This window comes from Aythya ferina, assembly GCF_964211825.1.
Source record: "Aythya ferina genome assembly, chromosome: W".
NCBI classification, from domain to species: Eukaryota; Metazoa; Chordata; class Aves; order Anseriformes; family Anatidae; genus Aythya; species Aythya ferina.
Genome location: NC_140313.1, coordinates 8,402,572 through 8,418,419, shown reverse-complemented (window position 1 = coordinate 8,418,419; position 15,848 = coordinate 8,402,572). Strand labels below are relative to the sequence as shown.

General features: G+C 47.3%; 1 protein-coding gene across 2 annotated transcripts; it reads right to left on the bottom strand.

The window, feature by feature from the left end:
• Nucleotides 1–884: 884 nt before the first annotated feature.
• LOC311426349 (adenosine 5'-monophosphoramidase HINT1-like) lies at nucleotides 885–4,485 on the bottom strand. Of its 2 annotated transcripts, none has more exons than XM_084502802.1 (3): nucleotides 4,273–4,485; nucleotides 1,935–2,040; nucleotides 885–1,230 (listed from the first exon to the last, which is right to left on the bottom strand). In XM_084502802.1, the coding sequence occupies exons 1-3, from the start codon at nucleotides 4,416–4,418 to the stop codon at nucleotides 976–978; spliced, it is 507 nt and encodes a 168-aa protein (XP_084358928.1). In that variant the 5' UTR covers nucleotides 4,419–4,485; the 3' UTR covers nucleotides 885–975. The 2 variants fall into 2 exon arrangements, with proteins under 2 accessions (XP_084358928.1, XP_084358929.1); XM_084502803.1 differs by lacking the exon at nucleotides 4,273–4,485 and adding an exon at nucleotides 2,709–4,115.
• Nucleotides 4,486–15,848: the final 11,363 nt, after the last annotated feature.

Here is a 15,848-nt window from a genome sequence, read left to right as displayed (position 1 = left end):
CTGTTCTAGTGGTTGTCTAACGAATCAAGTTTCTTTATGAGGAACGGAGTCACAAAAATCATTTCATTTAGCAAGTTTCAAACACTAAGAGTATTTAATAGCATTTTAACGTTCCCACGCTCCAGTAAGCCTTGAATGTAATCGCGATTAAACAAGGAGCAGAGCGAAGCCAGAGGTCTAACAAAGCACGAGAGGTGATCGCATTTAAAAGCCTTATGGTGCCTTTAGCTAATCCTTCTTCTAGTTACTGAACAACGGACTTCGTTTAGGGAAAAAAAAAAAAAAAGACACTAAAAATAAACACAAAAAAAATAAAGAGAACGGCAGCCGAGTCTCGAACTTATCAGAGGCCGACTCAAGCATCCCAGAGCATTCTACATCCTGTGGGAGGAATTCCTTCTCAAAGTTGCGAAACCCACGAGGAGGACCGAAAAGAAAGCGGTAGCAAAACTCCTAGGGTAGTCAAGAACAGGCTGACAAGCACCTGTCAGAAATTACACCCGGTAGAGTTTATTCTGCCTCCTCCTCGGGACAGGGGCAGACAACAGACAATGCCTGGAAGCTTTCTTCCAACCTTATTCTTCTCTGGTTCTACATCTGCCAGTCCTCAACTCGGCTATTTCGCAATAAAAGGGCACGCTTTTATTCGGGAGCAGGGGGAAGATAGCAAGGCCTCAAACACACAGCACATCCTAGATCGTCTTAGGAAGACGGAGACCCACAGGACCGCCGAGCGCTTCTAGCTTCGCGTTCCAAATGAATGGGCAAACCACCACCTACACGACACTGTCAACGGACCAAAACATTCTGCGCACGTGCGCTCCAGGGAGACGCCGTTTTAACTTGCGGAACTATTTCCATCGGTAAGACACGCAAGACAGAGGTGATATCCCCATGCTCCATCTTTATTGTGCAAATGCTGCTCAAAAGCTCTTTATTACCCTCCACAGACAGCCGTCCAAAAAAAATAATAAATCAAACCTCAACAGGGGCTAGACTGATGGGCAACATATGAAACCTATTCGGCGGCGACCCGTACGCGTGCAGTGACGCCTGCGGTGCAAAAACCTTAGCCGGGAGGCCGGCCCAACTGACCGCCACCCAGAATACGTAGATGTACACGATAGTCTGAAGGGCCCGAGGGTGGGCATTCACAGCCATCCGGAATCCATTGGTCAGGTCCAGGTTAACAGCACACTTCTTGCCAACAACCACGAAACGCCCAAGAAGCTGGAAAAAGGAAATAACGTCACCTAACGTGCTGTGCCACGACGCACAGAATGAATGCGAGCGGAGAACCACCCACAGAACACGGTTAGCTAATCCTTCACAATTCAACCGCCGCTCTTTGAATTACCCTCTAGACAGTAACAGACTACAAAACAGTCACAGAAGCTGAATTTGTCTTGGGGCTTAAAGCCCCCGTCATAGCTTCGGGCAACGTAAGCCACTCTGGCGGAAAATAAAAGCTTCACGGTGCCTTTTCTCTTGCGTGGGCTCACAGAGCCTTGGAACTTGACTTGCATAGCTAATAGCGAAACAAACACCCAAGCGCCGCTCAACCAGCTTTCCCTTTCCTCGCCTCTGACCTGCCCAAACCCCAAGCCCTCTTCTGCATAGTCAAGGCACCACCCCCGCTGTCCGGAAACCGTGAAAACGGGCATCAGACCGCACGCCGGAACAACGCTGCTTTTTGCACTGCAAGCGCGTAGCTGGAGACGAGCATCGCTTTATATCACTGCTCTCAGTCAAAAAGCTCAACTCCATTACAAGCTAGAGGCGAAAGACTACAGCATCGGACAACCCCAAATAGCCTACTGTGCGCCCCTCTGCAACAGCCAGAGGAAAAGAGGGGACGGGAAAGAGTCTAGGAAGTTACAAACCTGTTACAGGTACAGCCAGCCTAGCAAACAGAAAGCTCCCACAGTACTCACGGGTCCGCCAGAATCGTCTGCTTCACATAACCGGACAACTGCCTTCTCAGGAAGGACTAGGAAAAAACACTGGAGCCTGAGGCGAACTATCACGGAACGCAAGGCACTGGAGGAAGAGTAAACAGTTAAAACGTAGTCGGCTTCAGAGAAAGGCAACAGCTTAAGCAAATCACTATGCCCCACTGAACTCGTCCTACCGAAGCAGATTATCAGGCGCCCCAAACGCGCACGACAAAACAGCGATTCTTCTTAAGCGAGCTTTGAATAGGCAAAGTTCTCTACCTTCTACGCACAAGACACACAAGCAGCAAACAATGGCTAACTGTCCTTCGGTTATGTCCAAATATTGCCTCGGCCAGAGGCAGGAAGGCATCTTCAAAGAACCTGGAGTAATCCGGCTGAGGCCGTATTAACTCTCCGTCCTCGAGAACGCCACGTACTCAGGGGAAGGAACGTTCCAAATTAGCCCGTTACGGCCGGACCGACGTCAGACACCTCCAGACCGAGGCCAAGGCATCACCTTCGAAACACGAATACCACCGACATGTAGGAAACCATCAACTCGCAACTACTTGCGAGGGAACTCCCCAAATCACCAGCAGACAGAAACTGCATACGGCGCCAGAAGCAGGATCCAGCGCGCAAGGTGATGGGGGCAGCGAGACAGCCGAGTACTTCAGGTTAGCGACTTCCGCTATTTTTATTTGTTTTAGATGCGACTGAAACACTGCCGATAAGACTCGATTCCACAGATGCTTTGTACTTCTTACTCACCATCGCCTTTCACTGCACGACAATCGAGAATTATAAGCCTTCCTCACGCTCCTCCCTATAACATCGCTCAACCGTAAAACAGGCCTTCGGTACAGCGAGCTAAGCAAATTCAAGACCATTCGCTAGAGCCAACTACGCTCCAAAAGCGGTTCTAAGCCCCCGCCCCCTCCCCCCACCTCAAGTTGAGACCAAGCGAGAAACTGCAACTAATTCGTCCTCCAGGAAACGCGTCGCACTAAGAGCGGTCAGAGTAGGTTGTCTGCTCTCAAGTCACTCATCAGACTCAAGTTAACGGCCTGGTTCTCCAATCAAGCACAGCGTTCAGGTTACATACGTTGCTGCAGCCAGTACGGCCGAGTCAAAACAGACGCGCGTGCGCACACACACACACACACGCACGCACACTCCTCGCGCAGCCTTCACCACGAAGGAGACAGGAAACGCGCCCTTTCGTAAAGGCGGGGCGCTACCGCAAGCACGGTTTCCGGAGAGCAGTTGAACGCTTCCAATACTCCAAACGGGCGGCAGCTGCAACATTACCGAGACCTATTAAGAAAGCGCTGTTCCAAGCAACGCGTCAACGCTTTGAGCAACCCGATCTAGTGAAACACGTCCCTGACCGCGGCAGGCGGGTTGGGCTAGATGATCTTTAAGGGTGCCTTCCAAGCCAAACCATTCTACGAGTCAGCACGCAGAGCGGGCAACGCAGCCCCTTTCACTAAGGGCCTGTTTTCCACGCTGCAGATAAACCCTGCCGTCAGAAGCAGAGGAAATCCCTAACTGTCCTATCTTTAGCATTTCAAACTTAAAAACAGCAACAACGGTTATGCTGGACACTAACTTAGAGTTAACACCTTGCAGATAACATCTGCAATTTTTTCATAACTCTCAGCAGCTGCTCACTTAGTTCCTAGCACGTTGCGGCGCACCAGCATCAGTGAACCTTGCCAGCGTGCTCTTATCACGGTCCACCTCCAGCACGGAAATGAGAGCTGGGAAGCTCTCGCAGCCTGCGGGATTGACTGGTTTCTAGGTGTTTAAGAAAGCTAGGAAAAGCTGCAATTCTTCCCTTTCACAAGCCACTTTGGAGAGAGCGCGCGCTCGTGTGCGCGGTGGGGGTGGTGCCATAACCAAAGCCTAGCACAGCCGAGCCGGGGCGTCTCTAGAACGCTATCACGAGGCGCATCAAGACCTGCATTTCTGCTACGCAGAAACGACTGATTACGGTCACTACTGCGATGCTCACTGCCTATATGCATACAGTCCGAACCCCCAAGGAGACCGACTGCGCCGGCGACCCAGTACGCGCCGTGGCACCCCGGGGGCAGGCACCGAAGAAGCGCGGCGTTTTAGAGGCGCTGCAGTAGAGAGCGCCACGAGCCGGAGAGACCCCGACCGACCGACCGACCGACCGTCCGTCCGTCCGTCCCTCCCTCCCGCAGCAAGGCCACCACCCGCCCTGCCGCACTCCCGGGACCCGCGACGGGCCCTCGTTTCAGAGGGCCTGCGAGCGGCCGAGGGAAAGGAAAGGAAGGAAAGACTCGCACAACAACGCCGCGGCTACCTCCTCGTCCACGACCGCTCATCCTCACGGAGAACGTTGGCGGGGACCTCCTTGCCCTTGCAGGCGACCTCTCCGAAAGCTCCGAAAGCAGCGGCAGCGCCGCCACCGGGCCAGGCGGCCTGCGCCCTAACAATCCCGTCGGCCATGACGGCGCCCGCTCGGTACAACGCCCCCTCGCTTCCCGCACTCGGCCCGGCCCTCCGCGGCGCTCATTGGGCCGACAGATCGCCGCCGACCGCCCCCGCGCCTCGATTGGCTGCCTCGCCTGCCCTCTTCCCTTGTCCCCGCCCTCTCGGCGGCTCCGCTCCCGTCGACCCGGTGCTTATCGGCGCTCAGGGAGGTCGCGTGCCCTCGGGGCGCGGAGGGAGCCGACCGGGAGGGAGGAAGTGGGCGCCCGAAAACGGGCTGGGCGGCTCCGCGGAGGGAATCTGGGCCCTGCACGGCTGGGAAACGAGCTCCACAGAACAGGCGCTCCGCTCGTAGAATCATAGCGTGGCTTGGGTTGGAAGGGAGGGCGAGAAACACTCCGTAGCCGATAGCTTAGGCTCAGGCGAGGATCTCAGTGAAGTAGTAATTTACTCGCGATTGATTGCAATGGCGGGCGCCCCACAAGCAGGAGAGCGCGCCTACTAGTTCCAAAACACAGTTTATGTGCTTTTTGATGACAGGACCCTCCCCCGTTTCCCCACTGAGGGGGTAATCCAGGTTCACAATCTATCTGATGTGGTAATGTTTCTTCACTTATCTGACTTGACACCGCCATTTTCACCTAATTGTCCTAAGGAGTCTGGTTGTCTGCATTTTACGAGGTCGCCTGCTAAGCTTTCTTATCACTGCAAGCATATCTCAGTACCACGTTCCTTCCCTCTAAACAGCGGAACTCTGCAAAAACAACGTTTCTATTCCCACAACAGGTACCGCAGGTATTTGCATTCCTTGTATAACCGAGTGTATTGGGCTGGTAAAACATGGAATTATTAAAATCCTCCACATATCCCCCCAGTACAACCATCCCAATTTTAGTAAGCCAATCAACACCCGTAAAGCGCGCCCCCCCCCCCCCCCCCGATAATCCTCCTAGATCGATTCCATAGCGAGTTTGAACTGGGGCATGTGCAATTTTCTTCGTTTCTTTTACAAGTTCATTTACAGCTTTTCCTTCTGTTGTGGTTTAAGCTGGCCGGCAGCTAAACACCACACAGCCATTCGCTCACCCTCTCCCCTCCCTCTCTGGGATGGGGAGAGAAACGGGGAAACGGGAAAGCGAAGCCCGTGAGTTGAGATAAAGACAGATAAATAATAATAATAACAATAAAGACAATCATTATGATAATAGTATTACTAATAATAACGTGTATGAAACAAGTGATGCACAATGCAATTGCTCACCACCCGCTGTCCGATGCCCAGCCTAACCCTGAGCAGTCCGGCCCTCCTCCCAGCTCTTGCTACACCCCCAGCCTGCTCGCTGGCAGGACAGAGTGAGAAGATGAAACGTCCTTGGCTTGGTGTAAGCACTACTCTGCAACAATTAAAACATCAGCATGTTATCAGCACTCTTCTCATCCTAAGCCAAAACATAGCATTCTACCAGCTACTAGGAAGAAACACCTTCATCACCAATCTATAAAACAGCAATTACTAAGGTTAAATTTTCCACAGACTTCTCCTTCTTGTGCAAATAATCCAAAGCTAAGCGATTTTGATACAAAGCAGTCCTCATCTTAGTATTTTGCTTTGCAATTAATCCAAGTGCATCTCCGGTTTTATTTACTGTTATAAATTAGACCACACAATTTACTGGTCTATTGAAATTATTTTATTAATCAAGTAAGCAGACACAAGCAAAACAGCGCTGGGCGGCTGGGGAGTCTCTGCTCCGCAACAGCACGCAACTTCCCTTTCCAGTGTTGCTGTTTTATAGCAGTTGAATTCCGGCTTATCAGGACTTGTTGAACTGGCTGAGGCTGCGCAGTCTATTGTTGAGAGGGGAGGTCGTTATTCCTCTGCTTCGTGTTCAGGTGGGGGTAGTGAAGCGGCAAAAAGGATGTCTTGTGGTAAGGAATTTCACAGAGTCTGGTTTAACTCAAGGATGTTCACCCAACACCCCCTCCTGCTTCCTCCTGTGAGAAACACTCCGTAGCCAATAACTTAGGCTCAGGCGAGGATCTCAGTGAAGTAGTAATTTATTCGCGATTGCAATGGCGGGCGCCCCACAAGCAGGAGAGAGCGCATCTACTAGTTCCAAAACACAGTTTATATACCTTTTGATGGCAGGACCCTCCCCTGTTTCCCCACTGAGTGGGTAATCCAGATTCACAATCTATCTGATGCTTCACAAACAATGCATGGCCTTCAGTCGCCGGCCTGTTAAATTTCAAATTTCTTTTGACATTTTTACTGCTTGAAGTGGTAATGTTTCTTCACTTATCTGACTTGACTTGACACTGTGATTTTCACCTAATTGTCCTAAGGAGTCTGATTGCCTGCATGGCATCTAGTTGTTCAGCGATTCCTCTCATCACATCCTTGGTATAATTGATGAATCTCTGCCGATTATAATAGAAATAATTAATCCAATCCACATTTTTATTGATTGTTACCCACCAGAACAGTAACTCAAACCCTGCAGCAATTTAATTTCTGGCTTTATATTCATCCCGAACTCCTCTAGGTACCCCAACAGAATCTATGTATACTCTATCATCAAATGATATTCCTAAGCCTCCTTTACTTCTTCTGGGTATTTGTGATGTTTCTCTTTCAAATGCCAGGGTGAAGGGTATAGCTGATTGAACAAGTGCACAAGTGCCTTCCCAATTAGATGGTAGGGTGGACCGTAAGATCTTCCCTCCACTGTACCACCAGAGATCTGCCCTGGGGATCTCTAGTCTTGAGCAGTTTCCCATCAAGTCCTTGGTAGCACAAGGCAAATTCTCCCAGATGCCAGGTAGCACTCACACCCTGCCGTGAGAGGCAAGCTGTATGGTTACCTATAGCTGTAGAGAATGCAGGGGGAACTGTGATATTGTTATCATGCAAGAAACAGCAAAGAGAGACTTACAGGCCTCATTTCCCCAGGCAGTCTTTTCTTGGTACAATGCAATCATACATCGCATCCCTTGGGAGTCTTTGGTCCACCCCCATGGGAAGGGCACTATCTGGGCAATCGGTCATCCCGAGGCACAAGCATAGCAGTAGCTACGGTTGAGACTCTGGACAGTATATTTGACCCATTCTATCCAGGCATTCACGTCCCCATATCCTGTTTGAATCTCAAATGTTTGAACTGCCACATTTCAGAGGGCCTCCTGTTTACTCTCCTGTTTTCTCCTTGAGTTTCTCCCTTTCTCTGATGGCAATAGAGGATTGTTTCCATACAGCTATTCTCAATCTGGCTGTTGTGTCTCTCCCAGTTATTTGTTCTTTCTGCTCAATTGTCATTGGGCATTTAAATCTCCACAAGCTAACACCTCACAAGCATCAAACGTGACGGCTTGTGGTACATAACCCTCTGTCACAGTCACCCATATTTTGATGGGGTATCCCGTTTTTGCTATTATCTGGTCATGCCTTTTCCAAGTTACCAATTGACCAAGGCCTTCTCTGAGGCCTAGAATCACTAAAAACAAAATTAATAATCAATTTTTCCCTGTCATTATTTTTAAACCTTAGGTTTCCAAATAATTATCGATACAAAAATAAGATGTACACTACTACTATAACAACCCCCCCCCTTGGGAGCACTGCAGTTCGCTATAGGTCTGTCCTTTCTCTCAATCACAAGTCACACTCGTTAGTTACCTGTGAAAATAAAAGGTTAGTTTACAATTGTAAGCTCTTATCCTGCTCAGAGTCCACTATGAGATTTTTCTCTTCAATTTCAACTTCCAACAAGTCTTTTGTAGGAACAGCTTCCCAGGTACTAGCGTCGACAGATGCTCGAGTATAGTGAGTCCAACCTTTTTCCGCAGTTCTTACGGCTGTTTCAGTGGTCAGTAATTGTCCTTCCCATTCAGGCCGGAGTTGACTCTTCCCAGGTCCGAATCAGGACCCAGTTTCCTGGATGATGGTGGTGAATGGGGAATTCCAAAGGTGGGGTTTGAGCCAACAACCCACAGGTCCTGAGAGATGACAAAGAAGAAGACAACCCCAGAATACAGTTCTTAAGGAAACTCTCTTATTTTGAATTGTGGTATCTCATCCCTTCTGCCCAGATAGGGCAATCTGAACAGCATCTCATATGGTGAAATTCCTATATCCTTTCTTGGTGCTGTTTAAACCTGTAGGAGTAAATATTTTACCAAAGGAAGTTGGGTTTCTAACACTAGTTTAGTTAATTGCTTCTTTAATGTCTGATTCATTCGCTCCACCTTCCCAGAAGAGGAGGGGTGCCAGGGGCTGTGAAAATCCCACTCAATCTCTAAGGCCTGCTTTAACCCTTGCAGTAAAGCTTACACCCATCTAGTCACGTGGTCAATTAGGACAAACAAGTAACTCAGTAAAGTTTACCTGTATACTTTGGAAAGGTCAAACCCCTGGCTCCCGTCCCCCTCTAGATGGGTTACAGAACACCTTTTTATTTACCTTTTGACATATGGTACATCCTCTACATATGTGCTTCCCTAAAGTGTATATTCCTACACAGACATACTTTCTTAGCACAACATCACACATTGCTTGCACCTCCTAATGACTCTTCTGATGTAAAACAGTTAATATTTGCCTCATTATCACCTTATTCAGCATTTCTCTCCCATCAGGGAGTATCGATTTTCCTTCAGACTTCATGGCTCCTGATTCCTTAAAAAAATCTTTCTTTTAAAACTTTTTAGTTCTTTCTTAATTTTCAACAATTCCCTGAATCCTCTCTGCATTTATTCTGTTTTCCTTCAGACATTAGATGCCTTAAATACCTGACTTCTCTTTCTCCATATTGTAATTTATTTATTTATTTATTTATTAATACTCCCAAGCCCTGCTTTCCCAGAAAGTTGAATAGCTTGTTAGTAGCTTTCTTCACAACTCTCTTCTCCTGTCCTGACAATAGAAAACGATCCACATATTTGTTAACATTAATACCTCCTTGGGAGGTTGTAATTGCTCAAAAATCTTTTGTTATTTAAACTGACCCAAATAGATAGGTGGCCCTGTAAACCCCTGAGGTAAAATTGTCCACCTATATTGTTGCTTCCGCCCCCATTTAAGGGTCTTTCCAGTCAGAGGTGAATACACATGTATGTTTGCTCTCAGGGCCAGAGAGCACTCCATTAATAACACTGTTATTCCAGTCTAACAATTTACTATTTGAATGCCCAATTTAATCATCAAATCCCTTCCCAACAAGTTAGTCTCTGCCTTGGATACATACAATAATTGCCCAGCGATCATTTTATTCCCTAGTCTTAGCTTGGTATCCCCCAAAACTGGCACTGTTATCCCAGCCCCTTCTACCCCCATCACTTTTTAGGGTTTCATTAGTTAATTTAATCCCTGATACTTTACAAGTCAGTAATGACCTAGCTGTTCCCCAGTGTATTGGGTTTGATGGCAAGGTTCGGGGGCTGTGAGTAGGGGGGTGGGAAACTGCAGTGGCAGCCCCCGTGAGCAAAACCCAGAAGCCTCCCCGTGGCAGATAAGGGACAATTTCATCTGGCCCCAAAAGGGGCCCACTGCTGCCCAGAGCCAAGCCATGAGCAATACAGTCCGTGCCTCTGTGAGAGCACATCCACGAAAACAAACAAACAAAGAAACAAACAAAAACCTGCTTCTCAACAGCAGTTGAGAGAGCGAGAAACCCCCCCGCAGACACCAAAGTCAGTGCAGAAGGAGGGGGAGGAGGCGCTCCAGGCGCTGGAGCCGAAGCCCCCCTGCGGCCGCTGGAGAGGCCCCTGGTGGAGCAGGCTGTTCCCCCCTCCCCGATGCTTGGGAAACTGAACAAACACCACAGCAAATACGCAAATATACCATAACTTCTAGACTGTTACTTAGATAATGCCTACATCCTCTTTCCCTGCTCATTCAACTTCAAACAGCTCTGTTAAATATTACATGCCACACCTTTAACACCTTCAGCAACTCTTTTAACACTTCCTTTATCTTTTTCCAGCCTGTACTTTTCTAATACCAGCACCAAAGGCTCAGTCAGGGTCCAACTTAATTCCATACCTTTTCCCTCCAAGATACTGAAACAACATATCAATATAGCATATTTCATCTCATTTTCCTTCTTTCCTCCTTCTTCCACTCCAGATATTCCCATTCGAAGTGGCCAGCCTGGCCACACTTAAAACATCTTATCAAAGCCTGTCTCTGCTAGGACTCGGGCCACAACACAGGCAGCCTTCTTTGCCTGCCATTCCTTCATCTCTCTTCCTCTCCTTTCCATCCTGGCCCTGACTCCCCCTGAAGATTTTCTTCATCTTTCTCCAACCCTCTGCCTCACTACCCGCTGCACTGTCAATACCATTAGTTTCGCTCTCTGCTTTTCCTTCTCATCTCCCCTCCGGACACACACCTCCAGGGCCTCCCGCAGGAGGGTCCCCCAGTGACTGTTCACTACATTCCCCCCACCTTCTGAAGCATTTTCTGCGTATTTTGCCAGGCTTTAATCACACAATGAACTTTCAAGAGCCCTTGGGATACTGGGTCCTCAGGTCTCATCCCCAAGTACTTTCTCATTCTGATACTAAGTCTCTCATATAATTTCTGTGTTGCACACTATTATTATTCCAGCAAGGATTGGCAAGTGGGTATTTCTGCCCTGCCGGTATTACCCCTGGTCCTGGAGGATGAGCTCTTTCCCATTCTTGTATAGCAGCTCTCCTCCTGATCATTCCCATTTCTTTCCCTGTAAACAACATACTTAGAGACATAATTCCCTCCCCCAAGAGTATAAATCAGGTCGTAGGAACTGGTCTAATTGTTCAGCTAGGCTGTTGGGGTCCTCGAATAAAGACTTCCTCTCCTTCTTAAAAGTCCTAACCTCTCTGCTGGTAAGGAGGAGGGGGTAGTTCACCTAAGAGGATACACAGTTAGTGTTAGTACTGTTAGTATCAGGGAAGGCAAAATTCTCAACATATCTTCTACCTTGTTCTAATTCTTGCCAGAGCCTAGAGTACGATCCTTCTTTAGGGACAGTGTTAATTACAGTCCCTGTCTCCCTTCCCGGAGTGACTGCTGCTGCCACCAGTTCAATATTAAGATTATAGGGAGCATAACTTGGCTCCTTCTCCGAAAAAGGAATCTCATTGTTTACACATAAATTTAAAGCCTGAATTTTCATCAGACCCATATTTTGGCCAAAATACTGCTGTTTCCTTAATTGATTCTTTTGTCCAGACTGATACACAATGTTTAACCTTTTTTTTTTTTTTTTTTTTTTTTTTTTAATTACTTTTCTTTTACAATCCCTCTGATTTTGGGATTATGTTTCCAATTTCTTATCATTTTTCAGGAAGAACTATTAGTAGGCACTCCCCCAGGGATATCTCCCTGTCCCCTGGACCTCATATTTTCCCATTTTTCCTAACCCTCGCCAGTATGTGCTACAGAAATTTCCCTTCTGCAGTGTACCACACACCAACGTACTGAAAGATGGGGGTGTACCGCCAAGCACTTCCCCGTGCCAGCGTTACCGCACACCTGAGTTTACCAGATTCCCTGGTGTACTTCCAAGCACTTCCCCGTGCAAGGATTACCGTACACCAGATTCCCCTGGTGTAGTGCCAGCACTTCCCCGTGCAAGGGCTTACCATACACCAGATCACCCGACCCCCAAGGCAATACTTAATATTTCTTACCTTGGTCTGTGCACAGAGTTACCGGATCGATTCTTAAAAACCCGGAGTGCCTACCTTCTTCCTTTCCCCACTACTTCACGGATCCTGCCTCTTTAACCAGTCTCGGGCCCTCTGTCAGCTTTCCGCAGAACCGCCACCGTCGATGCACAGGACCGCTGAAATCAGCGGGGCATGCCTTCCTGCTGCTGCGGCGGTGGGGCTCCCCAGTAGGTGACTGGATCCCGGACGAGCCCCCAAATTGTGAGAAACACTCCGTAGCCAATAACTTAGGCTCAGGCGAGGATCTCAGTGAAGTAGTAATTTATTCGCGATTGCAATGGCGGGCGCCCCACAAGCAGGAGAGAGCGCATCTACTAGTTCCAAAACACAGTTTATATACCTTTTGATGGCAGGACCCTCCCCTGTTTCCCCACTGAGTGGGTAATCCAGATTCACAATCTATCTGATGCTTCACAAACAATGCATGGCCTTCAGTCGCCGGCCTGTTAAATTTCAAATTTCTTTTGACATTTTTACTGCTTGAAGTGGTAATGTTTCTTCACTTATCTGACTTGACTTGACACTGTGATTTTCACCTAATTGTCCTAAGGAGTCTGATTGCCTGCATTTTACAAGGTCGCCTGCTAAACTTTCTTATCACTGTAAGCATATCTCAGTACCACATTCCCTCCTTCTAAACAATGTAACTCTGCAAAAACAACATTTCTATTCCCACACTCCCTTATCAAGGCCATTAAATTTTACAACCTTTTCTCCCCAGCAGATTCTCCAAATTCCTCAAAGACAATGAACAAACCCCCACTAATTTATCACAATCCCCCCTTTTTCTTTTTCTAACGTATTTTGTTCATTGAATTTTTGCAATATTTGCTTGCTGAGCATCAAAGTTTCTGCGTCGTCCTTCTCCTGCTCAAGAGATTCATACTTAGCACGCACGAGCATAAGATGAGCTGCCTCTAATCGGCTTTTCACAACTGTGATTGCTCGATTGAATATACATGGTCCAAAAGTCAGTGCTAATGTAAGTAACAACAAGAGCCCCGCTATGGTTGATAGCAGGGTAGTAAGCCAAGGTGAGTAATTAAACCAGGATTCATACCAATTCTGACGAGCCTCATTTTCCCTTTTGCGTTTTTCTAATCCTTCTCGCAATTTAGTCATTGTATCTCTTACCACCCCAGTATGATCTGCATATACACAACATTCTTCACGTAGGGCTGCACACAGTCCTCCTTGTTGTAAGAAAATCAAATCCAACCCTCTACGGTTTTGGAGTACCACTTCGGATAATGACCTAACCGATTTTTCCAGAGCTGTTATTGACTGCTCTATACGGGCCAGATCCTCATCTACGGCAATGCGTAGAGAAGTAAATTCCTGGCTTTGTTTTATCAGGGAAGCAATTCCAGTTCCTGCACCTGCAGCCCCGAGAGCCATTAAAGTGGCTAAGGTGACGGCCGTAATAGGCTCCCTCTTTACCAGATGGTATTCAGCCACTGTGTGATGGGTATACATATACTCTTCAGTGTGGTATAGAATCCTTGGTATAATGACCACCTGTACACAAAAATCATGAGATGTGCTAAACAATTTTAAAGCTATGCAAGGAGTGACTCCTAACGATGAACATACCCACCTAATGTTATTTGCAGGAATTAACCATTTGTGTGTTTGGTCCATTTTTTCAGTGACATGGCACAGATCATTTTTATCTCTTGGAACTGTGCCGATACATCTACCTTTTCCCGTAACTTGAGTCAAAGTTATCCCGATTTCCTGACCCCAACTGCATTTGGAAGGATTTAACTCATTTGAATATTCAGACCTCCCCATATCTCCTATAGCTTCATAATATGGGGGCTTAACACTTACACATAGCCAGCACCCTTCAGTTATCTCAGGATTAGTTTGATTTAGTACCTGGAAACTAGCATTTATAACTTTCCACATACTACTCTTGGGTACGACCCCTTTCTTTTTTTTTCCACAGTGTTTGGAAGCAGTGTGGGAAAGGATAACTCTGTCGACTTACTAGAAAACACTGTAGTAGGTTGGGCAGTCCCAGGTATATTTACAGTCTGGACAACCAAACCTTCCCCTAGTAACTCTTTATTAGGCCCGACTACCTTGGAAGTCTCGGGTTTTCCCTTCTTTATTAGTATGAGTCCTCCCCTATCTGTTCCGTGTTCGTAAAATCTGACATTTTTCCTAGTACCCAGCTAGTATCGTCCGAGTTTGTTAGATTTATATATAGAACCTTGCAAATTTCTTTATTTCCGTGGAAGGTTCCTGTATACCCTATACCATGCCCTCACCACCTGCAACGGGGATCCAATAGTCGGTTACAAGCTTGCAGCCCATATCCCACTTGTAAGAATTTATCCCGACCAGCCCCGAGTGTCCAGTCTGTAGCAATGGTTTCACACCCCCGGTATGCACAATAATACACGTTCAGGCATTTACAGTACCCCCTTCCCAGGTTAGAACTTGGGCAGAAATAAAATCCCATATATTCCCAGCATCGGGGCCTCGAGATCAGCTGACATAGTGTAGAAGTAAAGCTTGCCCCCCCCCCCCGATGTTATCTGGGTTGCAATAACCTGTTGATCTTCGAATCGACTTAAAGTCCATTTAAAAGGTTGGTGGGGGTGGTGTTGAGTCGCTACGCAGGATGAAATCACTGCGAGAACCCCCAAATACCGATAGGAATGGCTGAGGCCCATGTCTTTCCCCACTTATTCACTCCTCTGCCTCACTCGTCAGTTGGGTTGCAGCCAACTACGAGGTTTTAGTTCTTCTCGGCAGCAGTAGTGTTCTTCAGGGGAGAGCCTCTACCTTAACCCACGGTACCTATCGAGTTCGTCGCAATGTGAGCTTCAGGTCTTTGTTTCCTGGAGCGATCTCCCACTTCTTGTCACAGATGGGTCCTTTAACACGGCTGGCATGTGTCCATCCTTTCTCCGCAGTCCGGACGGCTGTTTCTGTAGTAAGCAAAACAACATAGGGGCCTTCCCCATCGTGGTGTTAAAAAAAGTCTCTTTCCAAGTCTTAATTAGAATTGAGGGTGATCAAGTGGCAATTCCAAGTCATAGGGCATACCATATAGCATTTCAAAAGGAGAAATTCCTACATCAGTTCTGGACTGCGTCCATATGTTTAACAGTGCAAGGGGTAAGCATTTTACCCAAGAAGCCTTAGTTTCCAGCATAAGTTTTGTTAGTTGTTTCTTAATTTCACCATTCATTCGCTCTACCTTTCCAGAAGAGGAGGGGTGCCAGGGGCTGTGAAAATCCCACTCAATCTCTAAGGCCTGCTTTAATCCTTGCAGTAAAGCTTTACACCCATTCAGTCACGTGGTCAATTAGGACAAACAAGTAACTCAGTAAAGTCTACCTGTATATTTTGGAAAGGTCAAAGCCCTGGCTCCCGTCCCCCTCAAGATAGGTTACAGAAGACCTTTTTATTTACCTTTTGACACATAGTACATCCTCTGCATGTGTGCTTCCCTAAAGTATATATTCCTACGCAGACATGCTTTCTTAGAACAACATCACACATTGCTTGCACCTCCCAGTGACTCTTCTGATGTAAAACAGTTAATATTTGCCTCATTATCACTTTATTCAGCATTTCTCTCCCATCAGGGAGTATCGATTTTCCTTAAAATGATCCACATATTTGTAACGTTAATACCTCCTTGGGAGGTTGTAATTGCTCCAAAACCTTTTTTAGAATTTACCCAAATACATAGGTGGCCCTGTAAACCCCTGAGGT